This window comes from Cynocephalus volans, chromosome 1 (assembly GCF_027409185.1).
Source record: "Cynocephalus volans isolate mCynVol1 chromosome 1, mCynVol1.pri, whole genome shotgun sequence".
Lineage (NCBI taxonomy): Eukaryota > Metazoa > Chordata > Mammalia > Dermoptera > Cynocephalidae > Cynocephalus > Cynocephalus volans.
Genome location: NC_084460.1, coordinates 230,594,127 through 230,608,771, shown reverse-complemented (window position 1 = coordinate 230,608,771; position 14,645 = coordinate 230,594,127). Strand labels below are relative to the sequence as shown.

Genomic DNA, 14,645 nt, shown 5'->3' with positions numbered 1-14,645 from the left:
TACCATGCCACCACGCAGCTCTACCTCTTGCTCTTACCTGCTTTACACTGCAAGAGCTGCAGCCTCTTTTACTTGACATCGTGGAATGCTGAAATAGCATTCAGGGGCATTTTGTTAAATTTCAGCTGGCACTGAATTTTTGGAAGGCTTGGAATGGCAATTTTATCTGTCCGTGCCTCGGCCTTACCCTTTGATAAATGGAAGCTTTGCAGAGGCTGTCATTGATCATATATGAGTTGGTGGAAACGGCAGTGTTATTTTTCATCAGAATTTTAGGCACTTTTATGATTCTTTGGTCTTATCACGGAGGCATTTTGCCACTGCCCGAAGTAATTTTGGAAGACGCTCTTTAGAAGTGTCTCTGCCCTCTCAGGAAGGTGGGGTCTTGCCATCTGGTAGCTTGTGTTGTAAGGCAGAAAATACAGAAAACATGGTCTCAATTTCAAGCTAGTTGTTCAGTTATATTTTTCTTACAAAAGACTTGAGTTCTTACTTTTCACTTTAATGAAGGAAGAAATCCTTGGTTTCACATATTTTAGTCTGTTTAGAAAAAATGGAGAGATGATAGAGAAAAGTAGCTTCTGGGGGGTAAGAGGGCAGGAAGCAACGACAGAGAATGGCAAGACCTGAAGGCACCTGCACTTCTGCCTGGCGTTTGAGCACAGGGATGTGTATCTGACTTTTGAAAAAACATAATTAACATGCATTTCATTTTTTTTCTTTCCAGATACTACATTAGTAATGAATATAATGGAATGCCAGGAGGAAGAAATCTTTATAAGTAAGAACTCTGTCAAGTTGTTGACCTGAGTCTTTCTAGCTGATGAACAATGTCTGGACCCTTTTTTTTTTCTTTTTGCCTTGTCCTCACTAATTTTAAACTGGAATTGCTAATGAGCACTTTTATTCCTTCATACATCTATCTGCATGTCAACAAAAGTGAATGACTTTATTAAATGTTTTGCAGTATTTCCAAATGGTGAGAGGTTTGGGTTTTATTAATTCACATTATTTATTTCACATTTTAAAAAAAGAGTTTTGAGGATTACTTTGGCATTTCGATGTCTCAGAAACTACAATAGGGCACAATCCTATTTTTTCCTCATTTATCCTTTCATCAAGCACTTAATTTCCACTGTTGGTTTTACAGAATCCAACTGAATGACACAAAAGTGACGTGCCTTAGTTGTGAGCTGAATCCAGAAAGGTGTCAGTACTATTCTGTGTCGTTTAGTAAAGAGGCAAAGTATTATCAACTGATATGTTTGGGTAAGTTCAGGCTGACCTGGAGGGAGGGCAGAGCAGCTGTGACTCACATGTCCCCTGCTTCCTCCATTCCCCTGAGCCTGGGTGCTCGACTTCTCTTTGCACACACCAGCCAATGTGTCCTCCTCTCTCTGGACAACGTTCTCACCACTCTCCTGGCCCAGCCTCCCATGCCTAAGGTGTCCTTTCCTGTGTCCAGTTTGGGAAGCATTCCTCTCTGCTCAGTTCTCTCCTTTTAAACCTGAGGAACTCTTGAAATCACCTAAGTCCTCTCTCTGCACTCACGCTGAAGTGGTGAGTCCAAACCACATTTTCTTTCTGTTCTAACCAAGAGACTTGCATAGTGTGCTTTAGAGTGAACACACACACACACACACACACACACACACACATACACACACACACACTCTCTCTCCTTATGTATAAACAGACCTGTGTAGAACAGAAGCACTTCATCCTTGTGTATACACATATTGTGGGAATTTTATTATTGTTTTATGCACTTGCCCCTTGAAATGAGAAAAATGCATGTGGGTACCTGTCACCCATGATGCTCACTGCTCTATCTTCTGTTGCTTTTGCTGTTATTTATGATAAATGGAGAATCCTGGGCAGGGAGAGGCAAAGTGACTCATGCAGGTCACACAGCTAGTTACAGGCATAACAGGATTCAAACACAGGCCTCTGCCTCCCAAGCCCTCCCTTTTAAACACTGCACCAGGTTACTTCTTGAATTGAGAGAAAGAATCTGGAAATTCTGAAAAGTAGTGACAATAGGAAAAAAGAGGTCTCCAAGCCAGTTATTTAAATCTTTCCTCACCAGTATATTTTCTTTCTTCGTATGATTTTCCTTATGGTTCTTTACTATGGCTACTTTTAGTCAACATGTCTTGGGCATGTGCTCTGTGCCAGGCACTGTTAAAAGCTTTATATTTATGATCTTGTTTAATCCTTAGGAAAACTCTCTATAGTACGTATGATTGTCCCCACTTTATATGTGAGGGAATTGAAGCATAGATATGTTCTAGGTCTCACAGGAAGTAAGCTGGGATTTAAACCCAGGTCTGTATAGTACCTTCACTGTGGCTCTGATCAAGTGTAAAAATTAACATGATCATTCAAATGCATCAAAATTAAATAGCTCACAAACTAGCTTTTCTATACATTACCTTCCACTCTGCAGCTACCACAGTTGGGATAAACAGTGAAGATATGGGCTTGTGAAAAAAAACACTTTTGCATGCCAGAAAGGAATTGCTTATCCAAGTCAGGCACTGTGCAGATGTGCCGCCTGGCTCCAGGACCGAGCAGGAGTGGGGGCAGCAGGGGAGCCCGCCCGTCCTGAAGGAGGACAGGGCTTGAGGGACGGTGTGGTCATCTTGCGATCATGGGTTTCGAGTCGGGAAGGGTAGCGCTCTTATTTTAGCTCACCAATAAGGAAATTGGGCGCACAGATAACACGGCCAAGACACCCAGCAGGGAATAGGTTCATTGCCCCTTCATTCGACTGAGCCCTGTGCCGTTGCAGTAATGCTTCTTACACTCAAATTGCAATTATTTAAAAAAAAAAAAAAAATTGGTGAAAGCTAACATTTATTTAGCTTCTTATCCACTATGATACTTCTTATTATGTGTTTTATCTAAGTTATATGGTTAACAAATGATACTTTTGAAAAGTCATGTATTTGATCTTGTTTTTTAAAAATATTCATCTAAAAAATATTTTTTTCCCTGTTCATGTTAACAGGCCCTGGTCTGCCCCTTTATACTCTACATAGCAGCTTGAGTGATAAAGGTATTTTCTCATATTTTTACCCTTGATTTGCTTTCAGGAGAATGCGTGTAAATTGAACCAACATATACTTAGCATTATGTGATTTTCTTTGGTTTTAGAATGTCTTAACAATGACTTGACCACAAAGGCTTATACCTGAAGTATGTATAGTGGGATCAGCGAATTTCATGTTTGCTCATTATTCCATTGCATAATCCAGATTCTTCACATTGTTAACAAATTACTGCTGTCTCGTGTATTTAGAACTAAGAGTCCTGGAAGACAATTCAGCTTTGGATAAGATGCTGCAGGATGTCCAGATGCCCTCAAAGAAAGTGGACTTCATTATTTTGAATGGAACTAGTAAGTTAAATTTCTGTTGAATAGTACTTTTCATGGAAACACCAATAAAACATAACTGTATATAATAATTAGATTTGAAAATATGCATTTCATAGTATATGTAACTAATTTAGAAGGTCATTTTTCTATGAAATGTTGTCACAAGAAATACTAGCTATGTATTCTTTTGTCCTAAATTATAATACCATTCTATGTAAAAATTTATTCTGCCAAGAGGAAAGGTATTTGGAGGAAATGCACTATTGTTAGTTCAGTTTCCTAACCTTAGTAACTCTGTTCTTCTAGTGAGTATTAGTTGTATATTTAACTTAATGATATCCTAATATATTTCACTTTTAACCCAAAAAGATAAAAAAATGTCTGAGATGATCGTATTAAAAAAAATTAGGGTCAGCTATAAAATGTTGAATTTCAGTCTCAGGAGAGAAATCTGGAGTTTTTTCTAACCTTCCTCACCTTTCATACTTAGCCTGGTCCCTGGCCTGGTAACCTAATCATGGATTATATTCAGAGACTGCTAAGAACAATGAATTTCTTTGAGTAGAAAATCTTGTTAATTGTTGTCTTTATTTGTTTTTCCACTAAAAGCTAACTGACAACTTATAAGGGAGGGGAGAATTCATTGGGATTGATTTACTTTAGATTTTTTTTTTAATTATGATAACAGAAAATACTAACTCATGTAATTTTAAATGTGAGGAAAAGCACTGGAAAGTAGAGAGTACTTGACGAGCAGTTCAGAGCAGTGCGACTCAAACTAAATGTGCATGTGAGTCCCCTGGGACTTTGTTAGCATGCATATTGGGACCCAGCAGGTCAGGGTGGGTTCAGAACTCAGCATTTGCAATAAGCTTCTAGTTGATGCCAGTGCAGCTGGCCCTTGAGCCATGCGCGAGTGGCAAGAGCTTAGAGTTTACCAGAGCTAACGCTGACAGCCTGCTGCAGAAGGCAGTGAATACTGAGATGTGACGTTCTATTTCTGGTGGTAAACAGTTGGAGCCTCTGATGGTTTTAGGGTCAGGGAAGCCACATGATTAGATGATGATTAGACAGATAACTTGATAGGGAGTGTAGGATGGAGCTGCCAGAGTGGGGGTTCCCATTGGGAGGTGGTTATAACCATTCGAACTGCAGAATAGGAGGGTGAAAAGGGGGAGTCCAAGAGAAGGGAGTGGGGAAGGTGGGACTAGGGGAATAGAAGGAACCCTCCAAAGAAAACACTGCAGCTTAAAAACAGTAGAACTAAAATACCTTCTAGTCAACTAGTGCTGATTCAAACAAAGCAGAGATCAAATGGTGGGTTTGGTATATTCGTTAAAAATATAATGGTTAACTGTTAGTTTGATATGCTATTGAATTATAATAGAGCCTTAAATTTTTGTTCTTACAAGCACATTTAATCAGGAGGCATAATAATAATCAGCAAAATATAAATTGAAGAGAAATTTATATATTTTACTCCTAAATTTTTCTTTTCTCCTCAACTAAAATAATTGTAATAAACAAACAAAACAATAAGGAAGATAAATGTTAGGAAGAACCAGCCCTAGAGATAAGAATTTTTTTGTCTACATTTTAAACTACTGAAGGTGGAAATAATCTTATTAAAATATGGAATAAACTTATTTTTGTTTTAGACTTATTAGTAGACATCTTTAATTTGGGAGCAAAGGAAACTGATTATTTGGGGACAAATTTTATTAAACTGATGTTAAATCAAGCACAGAGAATTAAACAGATCGTGGAAGATCATACAGAATGTACGCAACAGTTTGTTCCATATAAACCCGATTTCATTTTGTGAATCATAGAGCTGAAATGGGAAATCAGCTCTGCGGTCTGGGGTGGCAATAAGAATTACAAAAATGTTATTAAATCAAAATTTTAAAATAGAGTTGAGGCCAACCTAAAATCCTAAACCGCTTCAAGGAAATTCAAGAGGAGGAAAACATTTTGGAGGAAAACTTAGAGCATAAGCCATAAACAAACTAGATAAGTAGATCAGATGCCAAAGAACAGAATCATAAAAACAAAACATTAGAAATTCTAAGATGCACTTTTATTTTACAAGGCACCAATGTATTTAACGGATACATTGGAAACAACTTTATTGTTCTAACATTAACTAGTATTTTGACCTGAAAAGTAATGTTTTTATATCTTATAAACATACTGAATCCAAGCAGTTCATTTTCTTTTTCTACTCTAACAAATTGTTAAATTCTAGACATGATTTATCACACAGAGAAAAGGAACAAAATTTTGTGCTAATCATTGTTCATAACTCACTAATTAATCTTTCTGTTTGTTTAGAATTTTGGTATCAGATGATCTTGCCTCCCCATTTTGATAAATCCAAGAAATATCCTCTACTATTAGAAGTGTAAGTATTCAAGAGGAGAGAGCAATTTAGAAGTTAACGTCATATATTTTTTCACTCAGTGCAGGTTACTGAAAAATAAAGCCAAATGCATCCTTTCTCTCTTCCTGAATTACCGTTTACTGTTTCCTCCTCGCATTTTGCAATCACAAACCCCAACCCGTGTTTTCTCCCATCTTCTTAATAGAGAAGGTAGACACCTCTGCTGTGATAATGGCATATGATTTTCTTTTGATTTGTCTCCCTGAACCTCAAGGGGATTCCAAAGGAATTCCTAAGTCACCGTTTTCATCCTTACCAATGGACATTTTATACGAGATGGGTATTAATTAACAGCCATCACTATTTCCTTACCCTCCAGTTTGCCCAAACAGCTCCCATCAGTTGCCTTTGACTCATTAGGACCTCAAGTTTCTCTTCCTTTAATTTCTGAAATATCACTGCCTGGTATTTTCCATTCCCTTTTTTGTTGAAGACGAGAAGTGATATAGGGAGTTTTCATTATAATCCAAACTTCTTAAGTCTTAGAGAAGGTTCTGAAATCGCAAGTCTTTGAACAGTAAATGTGAATTCTAAATTTGGCAACTTCATAAAATATTTTTGATAATTTTTAGGAGTACACTTTAATCTTTTTAAAGTTTCCCTGGTCTCACCCATAAGGCCACCAAGCCACCCTCTTCCTGTCCTAGCTTGCATCATTTCCTTTATTAAAAACAAAACAAACCAACAAATGTGCTGGGTGCCTGCCATGTGCCAGGTGCTTAGTATAATTTGTCTTATTTTATTCACACAAAAAACTAAAGTGGTGAGTTCTCCTTTCAAAATTTTTTTAAAAATTTTTAATTGACACATAATAATTGTATGTATTTATGGGGTACTGTGTGATATTTCAATACATGCATGCAATGTGTAATGATCAAATCATGTTAATCAACATATCTATTTCCTCAAACATTTATCATTTCTTTGTGATGGGAACATTCAAAATCCTCTCTTCTAGCCAATGCAAAGCATACAATAAATTGTTGTTACTTATAGTCACCCTACAGTGCTATGGAACCCTAGATCTTGTCCCTCCCATCTAGCTTTAATTTTGTATCCCTTAACCAACCTCTCATTATCCTGCCTCCCACCCCCCACCCCAGCCCTTCCCAGCCTCCAGTAAGCCCTATCCTATTCTCTACTTCTACACCATCAACCTGTGTGGTGAGTTCTATTGGCCCATTATATGGAAGAGAAACTGAAGTTTAGGGATTTAATTTTTCTGTTATTCCTAGCAATAACAACAACAAAAAGGCATCATTATTAGTATCAGACACAGCTTTATTCCACTATATTCACAATTCTATGAAAACTAAACGTAAAACCACCAAAATAGGAAAAGACAGGTATTTTAAATAACCCGGATATGCTATTTGATTTTCATTAAACCTAATTTTGACTTAATGAAGTAAAATTCATTAGTGACACTGACTTGTTTTTTGCTTTAGCTCCAATACTAAAAAACATCATTCAGAAAAGAGTGCTATTCTTATCTCCTTTGACTCCCTAGTAAGTAATGATGAGACCTCACCTTTATTAGGAAAGGTTAAAAAAAAATAAAAGTTGATTTAGTGCCCATTTCTGTTCAGTTATTTTCCTCCTCCCCTCTTTTGAGGTCTAAATTTTGTTTTTTATTTTTAAAAGTAATCTAGTTTAATCTTGGGGTTGGGTAACTTGATACATACCTAATATGGCAAGCTCTTAATCTACCAGAGTTAGTATCATTGAGAGGCCAAAGCATTTCACATGTTGTTAAAAAAATGTTTACTTGCCCAAGAAATGCATAAACACATTCTCTTGTTTAAAGTTAGAATGCTATGATACTTAAAAATTAAAACAATATAGTAATTTGTTTAAAATGAAAGTTCTTTTGACTGCCATCCCTAAGAAGAGGGAGAGAAACATTTTTAAAGACATATAAGCAGGACTTGCTTGATCCTGTGTGACGGACAGTGAGCAGATGAGTAGGAGAGATGGGCTGGGGAGGGGACAGTTATTGGAGATCTTGTAGGTGGTGCAAAGATGACATGTTTAAATGAGTTGCAATGAGCTAGAGAAAGCTTTTCGTGATTAACAATCAGAAATCAGAGGGCTTGATGGAGATTGTTCCCAGAGCTATGTGTGTCGTAGATTGTAGCCTGTGAAAATTGCAAACACAGTGGAGTTAAACTAGTTAATAAATAGAATAACGAACAACATACCTATTTTCCAAAACAACCTATTTCTTTCTCCTTTGAAGTTTAAATAAAAGTGTTCATTCACACTTCGGTCTATTCCACAAAGATTTATGGGGTCTCAGTGTGAGCACCACTGTGTTGGTGCTTCAAGAAATGCAAAGCACATGACGCGGCAGCCCAAGTCCTTAAGGAGGTTCCGACCTAGGAAATAAACCGGTAGTCTGGGAGTATTTGTAAGCTGAGATGGAAAGGTACATTCAAAGCTGCATTTATTGTCATCATCTTTTTTTTTATTACACACCTTCCCTATCCCAATTATCTGAAAAATTATCTTTGATTTCCAAGATTATATAATACTTAAAAAATGTTGGCTTATGAAGTGTGTTTGATAACTATCTGCAGAGGTAAAACTGATAGATATCTTTGAAGGAAACACACAGCCATTATAGTTGCGTTGCCAAGTTCTAGCACCATTTCAGGCTCCTGATGGAGGAAGATGTACCCTTCTTGTCCACAGAGAGGAGAAGTGCAAACAGTCTTCACTTGATTCAGGAAAATCATGGAGGCTAACAATTTGGGATTTTTCACAGATATGCAGGCCCTTGTAGTCAAAAAGCCAACGCTGCCTTCACACTCAGCTGGGCCACTTACCTTGCAAGCACAGAACACGTTATTGTAGCGAGCTTTGACGGCAGAGGAAGTGGTTACCAAGGAGACAAGATCATGCATACAATATACAGAAGACTGGGAACGTTTGAAGTTGAAGATCAAATTGAAGCAGCCAGGTGAGTGACTAGGAGATGAATTCAAAGGTCATCTGATTATTTTCCCTCAATTTATATTTTAAAGTTGTTAAATGTAAAGTGTTCTGGGATGAATTTGTTATTTTTGATCCTTGTAGTAGGCTTTTAGTGTAGATATTATGTTTAGATAAAAATGTATGTCATTATAGATTTATATGAAGTTTTTTTAAAAAAGGATTTCCTAAATTCCTCTCTGTATGTGACTCTAGAAAGGGAATTGGTATATGTGCTACCACTTTCTAACAACAGAGTCTTGAAATTCATTAAACACTTGGACATATTGAGGAATAGATGTATCTTGAGTACATATCTGACTACAATCAACACCATCCCTTCCAGTCAAGGATAAGTAGAAGAGCTCAGTGAATATGTACATAGTAGAGGGTGACAAGTATGAAGTCCTAGGAGTGTCTCCTACAGTCTGGATGAAAATGACTCTCCTGTTTTGGGAAAATTTGGAGCATAACCATCATCAGTCACAATTATTAAGGCCTCATTAAGTATGACTCATCTCATTCTTATGCTCTCCACTTATAGGACTATGAAAAGATGTGATCTTAATTAAAAGATGAAACATGGTTACTCCATAATAAAATATGCATATAATTTGGGAAGTATTTTACTTGCAGTCATTGTCATTGAAGCCTTGGGAGGTGGGTGTACTTACCCCATATATCAGGTAAAGAAATGGAGGCTCTTAGGTTAGGTAATTTGCCCAGGTAAATCAGGATTTGAATCCAGTCTCATTCCAACTCCTACATTTAATTACTTTTAACTGGCAAATGGGAAACATAACTTTGAGTCTATAGTACACCAACTTCATGAATGTCTCGGGAAACATAATAAGTGGACTAGTTTAAAATAATGTGAAATCATAGACTAAGGAATGCAGAAATAGTCATGAATTATTAAGTGGATGAAGAAAAATGCCTTTGTGAAAAAGAATAACCAAAGAGAAGAAGAGAATGTGACAATTCATTAGGTATCCTTAAGTGAATGAAATTCTCTTAAACCAAAGATAGTAATTAGCTATTTTCCTTACAATTAAAAAAGTAGTAATTTAAATTAGACCAAAGTTAAAGTTATTCAAGAGTGAGGCTTTGATATTTAAAAATAAATTTTTATCTATCCAGACTGGTTCTCTGTGAAAGAGAGCATAGTTTCCAGGGCCTCTCAAATCCAACTGATGAAAGCCCTAAAATTACAGAATTGAGTATTCATGACATACAACAGCAGTTTAAAAAGTAATGAGATGTAGTGTATTCATACAATGGAACACTTTTTCAGTGACTAAAAAGAGCTATGCACAATAATGTGGATGAATCTCACAAACACACTGCTAAATGAAAGAAGCCAGACACAAAAATGTACATCCTGCACAATCCTATTTATATAAAGTTCAAAATCAGGGACAAATTCAGGTAAGATTTTTATGAAATCCAATAAGAGAAAAACATTTCATTTTTTTTCCCTTTGCAAGGAGGGCAATGATCCAGAGGCTTGTGACAGCATGTATAGGTTTTGGTTTCAAAGATAGGTTCACTTTGTAAATGTTTAATCAAGTCATACACTCATGATTTGGTGCATATTTCTATATGTATCTTCTTCAACTTTAAAGGTTTATATGGAGAAGATAATGAGTTGAAAACTTTTTTTTGTTTTTTTTTAATATTGTTTAACTTAGGACACAAACCATCAATCGAAACAGACTGTCAAGGTCACATATAGGTCAATGGAAGGATCCCCTTAACCCCCCCACAATACTACAAAGTTAAGAGTCCCATTTGCCAGATTTTGTTACATAAAAAATTTTCCTTTTGCTGTAAGGCTAAGATTAAGAAATAATAGGTGCATAAAACATTTTTCTCATTTCTGTACCTGGATTCCAATCCTCAACACAGTTTAGTGGCAAAAAGACTTCTCAATCCATCAAGGAAAAATTGCTATTTAATGTTGCTGAGCGTAATCAACACCCAACATAAGAAGGGATTTATTTAGAGAATGGTGTTTAAATTCTCACGTAGGGGGCCCAGAGACATTTCTAAGCCCTCCCCAGATGTTCTCTATACCCTTAGCTTTCTCCATTGCAGGGGCAGGCTCTCTCAAACTGAAAAACATCTGGAGAGATTTAAATTCAATTATGTACAGAAAAGTGCATCTGGGCTGCAAATTTTTATATAAAGCTGTGAAAAAAACTGCCAGGATTTGTTTTCTGTGAATCATACACACACATACACACACACACACACACACACACAATTTTTATGGACTCCAACAAAAGTAAACCTTGTTCATCTGGATCTTAAGTTAAAATGAGAGGCATTTATCTCAGGTGTTTTAGATTGCTGGCAGCAATTCATCCTAGCTTCTAATAGAATGAAAAAGAGAACAAATGGCAGGGTTTCACATTTGTGCAGTTATCTTAGTTTTCTTTACACAGTGCAATACTGATTTGTGGATTTCTTCTATGTGTTTTAGACAATTTTCCAAAATGGGATTTGTGGACAATGAACGAATAGCCATTTGGGGCTGGGTGAGTTATTTGACTGATGAATCTGTATGCATTCTTTAGTGAATATAACCCAGAGCATGTTAATTTATCTTTTGTAAGTAAATATTTAGAGGTGAAAATCATGTCTATGAAGTCTTAGGTCTCTGGGCAATGACCCCCTAGAGCCTCTACTGAGCCAGGCTTACATTTCTTTATTATGATGAGGAAGGGAGGTGAAGAAGAAAGAGCAAGAGGGAGGGAGGGAGGGAGACTTTTTCTCTTCTCGTCAAAGTCAGTAAAAATTTTGTGTTTGGTTATGTTTTTTCCCCCTTCAATTTCGTATTACCCAGTCACCAGGGTCAGCTTTTTCTATGCTTTTCTCCCCCATGCTTTTTCCCCTTCATCGTCTGAGAAAAGGGCTCGGGGATCTGAAAGTGTAGTCTTTAGATATTGTCCAATTAAGGCCAATTTAAGCCTCCTATACCATGCTTTCTGTCTCTAAAGAGGCACGGTATATAAAGATGTGAGAAATGTGGGACTGCGACTCGCTTACCATATGTCCTTATTCCTTTACCTCCATAAAAATAACTGTTTCTATTCCTTAGTCATATGGAGGGTACGTCACCTCAATGGTCCTGGGATCGGGAAGTGGTGTGTTCAAGTGTGGAATAGCCGTGGCGCCTGTGGCACGGTGGGAGTACTATGGTATGTAATTGCTGTCAAGTACAAAGAGATACTGAGTGTTGACCTTAAAATTCCAGTAACAAAATCATTTCCTTTTGAGTTTCAGTGTTTCTATAGCAAATAGCAGGCTGATTCATCTTAGAGGTTCTGTATGTATACTTATGATAAGAGGATTTCATTTATTCTGCTATTGTGCAAGGCTGGGCGGTGTTTTATGTTACCTACACATTTAGTTTATCAACAAATTCTGTTTTCCTGCCAACAACCTTCAAAACAGCCCTATCACTACATTTCTGCAGATAAACCTTTTCTTATATTTACTTTAATTTGATTTTGAGCAGAATAAGAGAAGTGTGTATCTCTTTCCCTTTGGGTAAAAGTCAACTATAAGTAGGGCTTTGGGTGGAAAGAGGAAGTAGGGACAGGGCAATACCCAGTAGTTTTGGGGTTTTTTCCTGCTATCTCTTAGTAGGTGATAGCTACTCTAGAATATTCTATCAATCATTGAGAAAATATTGTTCTATAAGGCATCATATGCCTGTAAGACTACAGTTCCTAAGGGGAAAGGGAGTGAGAAGTGGAAGACTAGGTAGAAGGGAAGAATCAGAAGTGGTGAGGAGATGAGTTATTTTCCTGCACCTCGTCTAATCCCATCTCAAGTCCTTTATGTAGTGCAAGGGATAAAATCATTGATAATGAATATGCTCATTAAATATTTTATACTCTGATATATGGTAGTACCAATCTGGCAGAAAACCCTCTTTTAAAGTTTGTCCCAGTCAAGAGATGCCAGTGTAAAAAAACATTGCTATCTTTCTGTTAAAAAAAAAAAATTGGAAGTCATAGTTATTATTTGATCTGCACACAATGAATTTGTTTTCATCCAATACTTTTTTGCTTGATATTAATTGTTCTGTTGGATGGCTTGTTTTTGGAGACCTCTGGTGGTCAATAAAGTAGTAGAAACAATCTGTGTGAGTTTAAAAACATGTAATGATAAAAAGAGAACTTCATTAGTGTATATTGACCAACCTAATACATAGAAACTTGCTAGAGTTCTTACACATGTGTAAATGTGAGCATTTTACTCAAAGACTGGATAGAAGGAATACATAAATGGTATTTGAAGGTATATTTCTAAAAGTTTACAACAACTGCATTATGCAGTTATACATAGTATTTTTTAAAATGATATTTGAAAATTTCAGATCTTTTACTCCTGTAAACCTGGATAGTATAAATGAGAAAAGGGTATTGTGTTCTTTTTTTTTTTTTTTTTTTTTTTTTTTTGTCTTTTTCGTGACCAGCACTCAGCCAGTGAGCGCACTGGTCATTCCTATATGGGATCCGAACCCGCGGTGGGAGAGTCGCCGCGCTCCCAGCGCAGCACTCTACCAAGTGCGCCACGGGCTCGGCCCGGGTATTGTGCTCTAAGATAAGCATAACTGAAGTCTATAGCTGTTTGGGAAAAAAATTATTTTGTTTTAAAGGCCATTTTTCCCTTATCTTATAGGCAACCTAAGTTATTAATATTTAAATGTTAAAAAAGTTATGAGTATTTTATGAAGATTTTATATTTTAATGTGTCCTTTAAAATATTATATTTTCATATTAGTGTCATCTAGATATAGAAAATTACATATATTCTATTCATTTTAATCAAAATGACAAAATATTACTCATTTTGGAAGAAAATGTTTTGATTTCTCAAAGTAATAGCATGAAGAATACATATGGAACAACTAACACTAATCAGTGTAGTTTTTAATTTACAATGCCAGTCATTCATTCAAAAGGGTTAGAATATTGAATTTAGGAGATATGTCCATTGAAAGAATTAACAAAATCAGTATTTAATACAAGGGTACTTCAAAAAGTTCATGAAAAGATTCATATTATCTTTTAATTCTATTTTTCCATGAACTTTTTTTGAAGTACTCTCATACCTGTACAATTATTGTGAAATTCAAGCCATTAACCTATATAGCACAATGGTGATATATCATTCTTATACTTAATTACTGTAATCTGGGCACTTAAGGGGGCAGCTTTCAAAACAGTTATATCAAATTTCTAAAGTTATATTGGAATTTGAACACAATACATTTTCTCATTGATATTTTAAGGCAAATATATATAATGCATAATTTAGGGGGGTTTTAAATAGGGCAAAAATATGTTTAATTATTAAAAATAACCAAACCAATTATGCAGCCTGTTTTTCCACCACATTTATAGATAAAGAAGCTTATGTCATTTCAGCAGATAGATATTAATGTAATCTGTTTCACTGCTCAACTGTCATATCACAAAAATTGAGGCCTCTCCACAAAACGAAAGTAAACAAATGTTTAACTTGCATTATGATGGAGTAGCTGAGCTAATATGGGAATATACAGCAAATAAAGGATAACTGAATTCTTTCTTTTATTATAGTGAATCCCAATCTATCAAAAATAAATATTTTTTAAGTAAGCAATTAGTAATTGAAATTGTTAGGAGTTTCCAGAAGGAATTAGATTATCATAAATTACTTGTGTCAAGACCAAAATATTCAAGACAATTGAGGCATTAAGTGACTTCCTGATTAAGATTCATTGAGAGGGTCATATGGTACTATAAAGACTCCTTGCCTCTTAGCACTTCACGGTTGATTTTTCTCCAG

At 36.0% G+C, this 14,645-nt stretch overlaps 1 protein-coding gene across 1 annotated transcript in view; it reads left to right on the top strand.

The window, feature by feature from the left end:
• DPP4 (dipeptidyl peptidase 4) overlaps nt 1–14,645 on the top strand; it is a 78,366-nt gene that overhangs the window by 50,956 nt on the left and 12,765 nt on the right. Inside the window, exons 15-22 of the mRNA XM_063099072.1 lie at nt 728–781; nt 1,151–1,269; nt 3,014–3,061; nt 3,305–3,403; nt 5,717–5,786; nt 8,593–8,787; nt 11,284–11,338; nt 11,902–12,001. Of these exons, the coding sequence (XP_062955142.1) occupies nt 728–781; nt 1,151–1,269; nt 3,014–3,061; nt 3,305–3,403; nt 5,717–5,786; nt 8,593–8,787; nt 11,284–11,338; nt 11,902–12,001 (740 nt within the window). The remainder of the gene's footprint in view (nt 1–727; nt 782–1,150; nt 1,270–3,013; nt 3,062–3,304; nt 3,404–5,716; nt 5,787–8,592; nt 8,788–11,283; nt 11,339–11,901; nt 12,002–14,645) is intronic.